This window comes from Protopterus annectens, chromosome 11.part0, assembly GCF_019279795.1.
Source record: "Protopterus annectens isolate FY-2018-M chromosome 11.part0, PAN1.0, whole genome shotgun sequence".
In the NCBI taxonomy this organism is placed as follows: Eukaryota; Metazoa; Chordata; order Ceratodontiformes; family Protopteridae; genus Protopterus; species Protopterus annectens.
Window position 1 is genome coordinate 1,193,709,253 of NC_056745.1, and position 10,741 is coordinate 1,193,719,993.

The window sequence follows — 10,741 nt, forward strand, 5'->3', positions numbered from 1 at the left end:
CAGTACGTAAAAATCAACTGCCAATCATTAGCGGACCCGAGTTCCGCTGTGGCGACCCCTAACCGGGAAAAAGCCGAAAGACACAAACATCAACAAAGACAGAATCGACTTCTGTGCAAACCCTCCCACTACCCTAAAATCTGACCCTAAAAATTCAGGAACTTAATTAATCATATACTGCATCCAGGAAACCCTTCCCCTCCCAACCCATGCCCAAATAAAACTTTTGAAGAAACTGCCACTGAATTTAACAATCATTTTATTAATTCAATAACTACCATAATTAATGACCTCCCCACTAGTAAAAATACTAAAAAAAAAAAACTTTCTCATCTTCCCCTCCTTCTCCTTCTAACTCTTTCTCTTGCATCTGACTCAACTAAATATATTAAATCTCTACTATCTAAACTCAAACCCTGCTCCCCCTCAGCTGATAACCTACCCTCTTATTTCCTACATATAGCTGCTGAACCCCTAGCCTATCCAGAATCCATCCTGATCAACCGATCTATCTCTGAATCATACATTCCATCAATATGGAAAACTTTCTACACATTACCCATACATAAGGAGATAATTCTTCTGATATATCAAACTTCAGACCAATTGCTATACTGTCTCCCCTCTCCAAGATTCTTGAGAAATGCATTCACAAGCAGATAATGCATTTCTCAAGAATCTTGGGAAATGCATTCACAAGCAGATAATGCAATACCTTCTCCAACAGAACCTTCTAACACACACACACAACATGGATTTCTTCCCAAATACAGCACTACAGCTGCACTAATATCCTTCATTAATACTGTATCACTGTCCCATGACAATAATAAACTAGTGTCATGTCTGTTTCTCGACCTGTCCAAAGCCTTTGACACAGTCTCCCATCCCCTCCTCCTAGACAAATGCTTTCACTCAAGATTCTCTCCTCTCACCATATCCTGGTTTTCCAGCTATCTCTCTAACCGCCAGCAAGCTGTTAAATAGCACTCTGCTCATCCCCCCCCCCCAAGCGTCCCAGTGGGTGTCCCCAAGGATCCATACTGGGGCCACTGCTCTTAAATGTTTTCACCAAACTACTTTACACTTCTTGTCCCAACTCCACACTTGTACAATATACTGATGATTCTACAGTCATCACCATTGCTGACAATCCATCTGACCTCCACTCTACTACCCAAGCATCATTCAACACCATAGAGACATGGCTTTGTGACAACAAATTAATTCTCAACCCTAAGAAAACTAAGCTCCTACTCTTCCTCCCAAAAAAACCCATCAATCTCAAAACAACATTTTCCATCCTATCTAGCAATAACACTGTTACCTCTGACCCTAGCACTAAACTGCTAGGAGTCATAATAGATGATCATCTTAAATTTAATCACCACCTCTATCAAAAAGACTCACCAGAAACTCGGACTCCTTTACCGAAACAAAAGACATTTAACCAACTCAGCCAGAATAACTCTCTCCCATACATTTCTTCTTCCTACCCTCCTTTATAGCTCTCAATTATACACAAATCTTAACACCACATTCATAACCAGACTTGAAACTACATATAATAAAGTTGCCAGATTTGCTGCAAACCAAACCTACAAGACACACCATTGCCTATCTCTTAAACAATTGCAGTGGCTCGAATTCCATCATTTGCTGCTGCTACAGCAACTGTTAATTATCCACTCCATCCTCTATCTACCATCTTTCTGCTCTAGCCTTCAATCAATTATAACTAAATATTCCCCAACCAGGACACTACGCAGCTCAGACCAAGACTTCCTACAGATCTGTAAAACCCAAAACCAAATCAGGGTGTTTACTCTATAACTATAACCCTGCTACAACTTGGAACCACCTACCCCTAGAAATTAGGTCCCTTGACCAAACAAAACATTTCAAACTAGCCACTCGGGAATACCTGATAAATGGTCCTGCCATTGTAGTCATCCTACCTGAAACTACCTAACCCTAGTTTCTGTCTCTCATCCCTCCTTTCTTTTCCACTGTCTGTCTTAATATTTATCTACTTCTCTGTCTCGTTGCTTAACCTCTACATTACCTTACTACTCCATCTGTACCTATACTGTATATAACTACTTAGGAGTAATGAACAGTGTTTTCCCTACATTGACATTGTACCTAAGTTTTTGTTGTAAGGTTTCTGAAATTGTACTCTACTGCTTTTCTGTATGATATGTTGTAAATGCTTTTTGCAGTTTGCTCTCTAACATTTGTACCCAACTGTTTTCTATAAAAAATTATTGTAAAGTGTTATTTCTCTAACTAATTGTTTTAGCTGCCAATGCAATTTTTTTGCTGACTGTATGTAAAATGTTAATACTGATTGCGGAGCTTTTCTTCTCAGGTCTCCACTGAAAACGAGTTAATGCTCAGCTAGACTGACCCGGTTAACAAATGTAAAATAAATAAAAATCTGACTCTGCTTCCCACACTACCCCCTTTAGTAAAAACTGAATCAGAATCTAGCATATATGTGTCAATACACAGCTTTGCTAAGATGTGTTATAGCATCTGGAAGCAATGAAACCATTTCAAAAGCTTTCACCCTTCCAGGATAGCAAGTAGTTCAACCCTAAGGAGAATACACTAGGATTCCTAGTCCTGGTTTTCACAGACATTTTGTTTCTCCCAGCAGTCGGAACTTTAAGATATAAACTTTATGCCCTAAGCCAGATAATTTAATTTGACTATTTTTCAAAGTTAGCTGAACTCTGCTTAACCTCTTCTCTTCCAGCATTCTCTATTACAATATGTTCATTTCAACAGTTACAGTACATGCTGACATACAGGTGTAGTTCTTCTCTCTCTAACGGGACCTACTGTTGGTACATTTTTTAACAGAAGCAACTTTACAAATAACATTTTCAACACAAGCAGCTGTACATATCAGTTTGATATACAAATGACTCATAATTCTTTACAAAACTCCAGCTAGCTATGCTGGCATATGTTGCACATCCACTACCGTACTTCTCCTGGCGTAGCTGGCACTACCTCACATCATCACAATATGCATCACAAGTGATACCTTGCAGGTTTGGGAGCTATGGTTTAGATTTATTTATTCCTGGTTTGTGTTTGATCCCTTAGGCTTCACCCTTGAGATCAAACCTAGCCCAATCAAGAACAAATCGCACTGTATCTTCCTCCTCCTGCAAGCTAAGGGGAATGCATACCTCCCCCCTCCGTTATTGTCTGTTTTATATTTGTTTGATTAAGGGCAGTAAGTGAAAGGTAGCAGACTGCTTTTGCCATTTTATTGTATAAGGCAGATAGGCCACACCAGTAGCCTTTTTATCATCTATGACTTTTGTTACATTATGCCAAAAACTATTTATAGCAGTTGGAAAAAGATGACATATAAAGAGAGAAAGCAGTGTATCCAAAAATAGTATTTATTTCACTTAAAGCGCAACATTAATAGAATCACAAATTCATTAGCAGTTTTTGACACACAGGATCCTTGCCATATACTGCCAGGTGTGTCGTTAAACTAGATTTAAATTCTGCAAAAGTAGGAGAGTTCCTTATAGCAAAGCACATTGAGTTCCCTGATCTGTGGCCTTTGTAGTAAAGAGCTTTGTTGAAGTATTTTGTCATATAATTATGGGCTACTAAGATGAAAGTATTGGGCTTTGTAGAAAAAGGTAGAGGAAACGATGTGAATGTTGTGTTTTGGATAACATTTCAGCTTTAGCAAGCAGTAACACACGTTTTGAGTGAAGAGATTCTTAATTTTGCAAACCTTTATTTAAGAGAACTTGTAGCCTGTTGCATTTGGTACAAGACCCATAAGAGGCTGTAGAATGTAATACTCCATCTGGAAAAGAAGTGCTCCTTTTCCAGTGATGTCTGTAGTGAGGTTACAGAAAACATATCGGGGACTTAGCTGAAGTGTTTAATTCTGAAGACTGCATGGACGTAACTTTAGTGTTTTTGCTAATAAAGTCCTGTGGAACTAAGTCATTTGTCAGTTGTTTTCAGAGTGTTGTTTTCCCTGGTGAAGCATTAGAGGATCAAATTAACGAGATGTTTTCTGGTGAAGCATTAGAGGCTTGTGTTAAATCACTAACCTATAAAAGTGATGTGTTCTTGAAGTGGAAATCCTGAAGACTTTTATGAAAATAGTAAAAATCAACAGACCCAGTACGAAATCCTGTGGAATCCCTGTTTTAACACTTTCTGATTTAAGAGAAGGATATCCCTATCTGGACTTTGAAAGAATGCCTACTCCGATAATTGCTTATCCATTTAAGAGCTTTCGTAGACTCACAGGTTTATATTAAACCATCTCTACAGTAGCCTTTGCTGACTTAGCCAACGCCACCGAACTTACAAAAGTGAGCTAATGAATGAGATAATGATGGGAGGTAGACTTAATTTGGGAGATGAAATGTTTTCAGCCTAGGCTATGCCAGAACAAAGGGAAATAGGGGAATGTCAAAGAAATGGGTGGAAAGGAAAAGCAGAGAAAGATTAGAAAGTATTGCTGTGATATTTAGTTTGGTATAGTTAAGCGTTTGTAGTTTGTGACTTTACAGATGAGTCTATATAAAGTCAAATCTTGAAGATGAGTGTGTTGGACATTGTTGAAGGCCTTTGTAAAGTTGAGAAACTAACTCTGTAGGTTTGCAATTATTTATGCCATAAATTATGCGATTAGAGGAGGTTAAGATGGTGGTTCTTGTGCTGTTGCCCATTTTGAAGATATACTGCTGAGAGTTTGCAGGGCTGCAGGTACAAAAGTGAAGTTAACTTTAATGAGGCAGCTCCATCAAGAATTTCAGCCAGTAGAAAGAGAAGACTCATGGGGTGATTGGAGGAGACCGGTAATTGGTCAGCCTGCTTGAGGAGGGAAATTATTATGGATGGCTTCCAGTGGTTTGGGAGTGTGCTGCTGAACTGGGATAAGTTAGTGATATTCCTGTTTGGCAGTACATTGGAGTTTTCACTGGATTTTAGGAACATTGGTATCAACTACCCCCCACCAAGTAATTGAATTGTTTTCTAAGCCTATATTTACTTTGCAGTCTGCATAGATGAGTGCATGACAATACTGTTTGCTGATAGTGATATTACCTTTTCATCTACTAAACTGACTTGTTTTGTCCCTCAGAGCAAATCTGGGGCATAAAAAGTTGTCATTTCCAGATTTAACTTAATATAATTTATTTCAAAGTTTATTTAGATAATTGCCATAGTCTGCTGAACTAGGCACAGTACTCTAATGATGAAACTGTAGCTGAAATTTGTTTAATATCTGAATGTTTGGGTTTTAAGGTGGTACTTGCTCTTCCTTGCTCACCAAAGAAAATAGTGTTTTCCTTGGCAATGGAAATCAGAAATCCAGTGGATTTGTTTGGGTCTGGTCATGTTGTAAAAGTCTCTGCCCCCATGGTTCGGTATTCAAAGTAAGTGAAAATTAAACTTTTATTATTTTTTTTTTTTTACAGAAAACTAATACACAAAATGTATTATTTTATGTAAAAATGTCTTCTGCTGTGCTGTGTTTCACAGTATGAAAGCACCTCTACTGTGGAGCACAGTGTGCATTGGAGTGCTTCTTTCTTTCTTCATCAAGTAGTCCTGTCATCAGTCCTTTAAAATGGAACACCTTAGTACGTGTTTTATTTTAGACAGCAGCTGGAGCTATAATGATGAAATGGGCATCACAGTGTGCAGTGCTTTTATCACATCTAGATTATGTTTCTAGATCTAATTATGCTTCAGTCTGGCAGCAGGGGTACTAATAGTACATGTTTCCTTGATCTGTATGTCATCTTGATGTAATTTTTTTTTTTTCCCCCACCTCTGTATTCTAATGCTGTTTCCCTGGCTTTGTGATCAGCTCCTGCATGATCTTTATAGTCTTCCTCAGCCCCTCCAGTATCCACTTCTTTCCCTTTCCTTGCTATAGCCAGAGCTCAGTGTTCCTTCAGTGTTCATCATTTTTCTATCCTGCCTTCATCTAATAGTTGCTCCTGTACAAAACAAATTCAGACTGCTGACTGATGTGCCTTTTTTTTGCCTCCCCCAAAACATCCCTTTTGCTACATATTCTGTGTGTTCTCTGTTCATCCTCTTCAGCAAGGGTACATAGTGCTGATGAAATGCATTACAAATTTTCCTTCCATCACAAAAATGATCCAACTTGGAATGAAGAGTGATAGTTTTCTTAGAACTTTTACTGAAGAGATGTTGGCAAGACTTCTGCTTTCTTGTGGTCGGTGCTGCCAGGCATTGTTGCCATGGGTTCCCGAGTGCAGGTGCCAGGAACCACCATCTCTGTACCTCCACCAACATCCCCATTCTGGCTCATTCATGGCACAGCAGCTGGGTCAGGTCTCTTGGTCCTTAATGTTCTTCAGGTTCCTTCCACAGGGATGATGATATTTTTCTTCTTTACCTTTATTAGTTATGTTTCTGCAAGTCTCTCTTCTACACTTCATTCTGGGATTCCATTCCTGGAACAACTCCATTCTCCTTAGATTTTCTTCCTCCTTTCCACCCACATGGAAGATGGTCATTCCTTTTATGGCAGGTGATGCAATAATTATAATGGATTTCATTTTGGCTATTAGACACCTCTGTAATAGCCTGCTGGGTCAGTTTCTGTTTCCAAAAGTCTCACATCGAACTGCTGCTGTTGCCTTGTTTCATTACTGGTATCACTTACCTGGACTCCTGCCTGTCTCAATGTCAGCCTTGCCTCTGTGTTTTGCACCTTCTCATTTGTCTGCTACCCTTGTCAACAAGCCCAGATACTGGGCTGATTCATTCACATATTATATCATGTTGTCAGGCAACTAGTGTCAGCCTTTGCCTCTGATACTGAGCTCCATGTTACGTCTGACTTTGCTTACTCCAGCTTATGGCCTAACACTTTTTACTCTTTGATGTTGGCCTCAGAATCATCTTATCCCTTGAATGTTGGTTAGAGGTCAGTCTGCCTGATGTCTGCACTAATGTTGGGGTACCTGATGGGTCTGGAGACTGCCTACTTGATGCTTGCTTCAATTTCCCTCTTACTTGGTGTCTGCTCTTTTTTTTTTCTTTCAGTGATACTCTTCTGTTCCCTTATCCCTGATCATCTTGGTCTGATCTTTACAGTTGACACTATACTTTGGTTCTGTCTTAAGCATTATGTGCCATCCATAATTCTGGCAGTGTGCCAATGTTACTATGGCACCTCCTCTTTCACAGACACTGTACACCGCATCTCTCGTAGCATTCTAACAAGCTACCTGTATAATTTCATCTCTGTTTCTCTGGTGGATGTCATAAGGTCTTTCATGGAAACTGCCTCCAGGAAAGTGCATTCCCCCAAAATCGCTCTTCCTCCAAGAGATGCAAAGTAGTAAAGCATGGGAAGCTAATGTCTCCATTTCCATAATTGGGAAGATTTTAATTCAGGTGCTGATGAGGAGGAGGACCAAAGTTCCCAAGTGATAATACACCATATCACTGTGATAACTGCTAGCCCATTATTCTTTCACACCAGCATTCCTAGATTTCTTATGCTTCTGGCTCCTTCAATTTGATATGTTTAAGGAGGTGTTGGTACATCCTGATGTAACAACTGCAGTCCTTTAGAAGGTGAATAGAATTTGTTGTTGACCTTTGAAGTTAGGTACATTGTCTGGCATCACAGAGCTGCACACTGCTGTATCTGCTGCCATGCTAATATTTAGTGATTCCCTCCCACTGACCATCCCTCTGGTAGGGAATTGGGGGCTGTAGACTGTCATGGCAAGGTCATGTTCAGTTTCTCAACACTGCCTGTGAGTCCATTGAGCTACTTGAAACTTGTTTGCTTTCAGAGGGACTCCATGAATAGAACCTCTTTAAAAAAAGAGAATGGTTGCTAAAGGGTAAACTGATGGACTGTGTTAAACATAGTCTTCAAAGTTATGAATATGGATAATAAAAAGATTTACCGTTTTCCTGATCACATCTTGTACTTCTGATCACTAATTTATTAAAGGCATAAAATAAAAGTTCCCTTCTCTAACAGTAAATTTAACTTTATGTGCCACCAGTTACAGAAACTGGACATTGGGCACCACTTTCAATTAGTATGTCTTAATGGACATACTGAAGGAAGTCATTATGAAAGTGTTCCTTGATTATTTCATTGAGCGATTGCTACAAAATGAAAGCATTGAGATATCTTTCAAGCTGTTAATTTTCTGCTAAACTGCTAATTTAATTAAGTACTTTATAATTGTTTAATAAATTGTAGTTCCTTGCTCTTTTACTTTTTTTTTGGGGGGGGGGATTGGGACATTCTGACCAGTGACAGAAAGCCTAGCTGTTTTTTGTGGGAGCACCCAAAGGCATCACTAAAGTAAGTTGATTGTCTCAGTTTAGAGAATATCAAGGTAGACATTGTCTTTAAGTTCCTGTTATTGGCTGCAGTTTTAAAAGTTATGTGAAAAGTATAAAAGAGTGTATTAGTGATTGCAAGTGAAAGGATGTGATCAGAAAAATGGTAAATCTTATTTTTATCACTTTGAACATGATCTTCCAGGCTGAGGTGGTCCCTGCTTTCACAGTCAGCCATATGGTCAAGGTTGCTTACACTGATATGGCAGGTTTGCTTGATTGTACCTTATCACTTACACAGAGGAAGCAAAATATTCCTGTATACATTGTTGGACCTTGATGTTGACATGGTTGGAAGGTATGGTGAAGACAGGCTTAGTCTTTTATGCTTCTTGTGCTATTTTCCAAGCTTTTGTTTTGTCCTGCTAATGGATGCAGACAAGTCAGCAGAGAGACGCCATGATTCCACAAGCTCCAGTAGGGTAAGCATCAACAGCATTCTTGTGAGCATTCATTTGGCATCCAGCAGCTAGGGCATGATCACAGAGGGTTCATCTAGGTTATGCCCCCCTCAAAGTTACTACCTGTCTTGTGTTTTGTTATCTTACTAACCCTTGACTTGTCTGCCTTCTGTCATCTTTACAATCAACCACGTTTTCACTGTCAGTACATTTGTGGGACACTTGTATGTAGGTCTCATTTGCTTCATTTTGCACAAATCTCACATCTATTTCTTATTTCCTTACTCCTAGTTACATAGCACTATTTACCTATAACATGTAGTTTTCACTTCACTCATCTTCTGGAGCTTGAATAGTTTATAGTTTACTGTGTATTCTTCCCTAGAGTGCTGCATAATACGTTTTTATGGAGTTTACAAAATTGTATGTCTGCTGTTATTTCATGATTGAAAATATTGTATGCTATGCTGTTCTTTCTTTTTGAAGTTGCATTTATAAAGGGCATATATCTGTTGTATCAGTATATAAATACATGGCTTACATCTCAGCTGTCCATGTTTTCACAGAATGTGCAGATTTTTGGCTCATATTTTGGTCTGTTCCTCATAAAATTTGAGGTTTTCTGGCAACTCGCTGAGGAGTGAAGTCACAAAATAATATCCACCATTTGAGTTTCAGGCTTCATATTCTTCAGAAAATGCATGTTAATGCAAAACATGTAATTCTAGCAACTTTCTAAGTTTATAAGGGCCGTATTTATTATTTTGTATCTGTCCAGATGTCTTGGGCTAAGAGCTTGAGAGGTATGATGCAATGTTATATGCAGACAGTGAAGCCTTACTTCATGTGCCTGCCCTGAAAATTGTCTGTGTCTGGTAGAACTTTTCCATTTTACACATGCAGATATACAAATAGGTACAGACATGTATACATGAAGTAAACAACCGAGCAACCACACAATAGGTTGCTCAGCTGCAAAAGATGAGATCATGCAAGTATGTCTTAGGGCTGCATTTCAATATGAAATTAAGTCTTTATGCTTCATGAAGTTGGTTTTCTTACCTAGTTTGCCCTAGACTTTACTCTGTTATTTTCCTACATTACAAGTGTTTTTAGTGGTAAAATTAAGTGGAAATGTGTCTGAAGTAAAATGCAGCACTTGTATGGTCTGTCTACATAAGAAAGTTGTGTTGCCAGGTTCCATAACCCAAGAGTCTTTTGTCCTATTCTAGGACATGAACTTTGTTCTTTTTGTTGGCATTTGGATTTGCCTTCCTTAATCCATGTTGTTTACACCAATGTTAAATAATTTCACATGTTTTGAAGGCCTGCAGCTTTGTTTTAATAAACATGTCAAATACAGAAAACAATGTTTTTGTTTCCAGAAAAAAAGTATACTTCTGTAGATGCATGCTAATTGTGAATTGTTATGCATGACATTCAGTTTATTTACCTTGCTTCTTGTAAAAATGTGAAATGCATTTTTAACAGGTTACCCTTCAGAACTTTGGTGAGGAAGTATGGCTGTGAACTTTGTTTTACACCAATGATTATTGCAGTCGATTTTCTGAGATCAGCAAAAGCCAGAGACAGTGAATTCACAACAAGTAAAGGTCTGTAACATGCATAGTACATTGAGTGTCTTTGTATAATGTAAGAACTCGGTAAATGTATTTCTTAGGAATGTACTGCAGTGTTCTCTCTGTTAAAATTGTAAAGCAATACAAGACACATTTTATTATTTGAAGAAAATTAAAAATTAAATGTTGTATGGATCGTATTAGCTGGTTTTAAGTCATAGAATATGATTTAATACTGTGTTGACATTACACATTTATCCAATGAGACATCACACAACTGAAATTGCATTTTTTGTTCTTTTCCATGCATAATCTAAAATGGGTAGCAATGCGTGTAAGTTGAAGCAG

The 10,741-nt window shown here is 38.4% G+C and overlaps 1 protein-coding gene across 8 annotated transcripts in view; it reads left to right on the forward strand.

Annotated features, from left to right (window-relative positions):
* DUS4L (dihydrouridine synthase 4 like) overlaps window positions 1-10,741 on the forward strand; it is a 309,040-nt gene that overhangs the window by 11,606 nt on the left and 286,693 nt on the right. For 7 of the 8 annotated variants that reach the window (XM_044088546.1, XM_044088542.1, XM_044088545.1 and 4 more), the window contains 2 exons: window positions 5,308-5,438; window positions 10,305-10,426. In XM_044088546.1, coding sequence (XP_043944481.1) covers window positions 5,359-5,438; window positions 10,305-10,426 — 202 coding nt within the window. In that variant the 5' untranslated portion in view covers window positions 5,308-5,358. The remainder of the gene's footprint in view (window positions 1-5,307; window positions 5,439-10,304; window positions 10,427-10,741) is intronic. The other variant, XM_044088550.1, reaches the window with a different exon arrangement.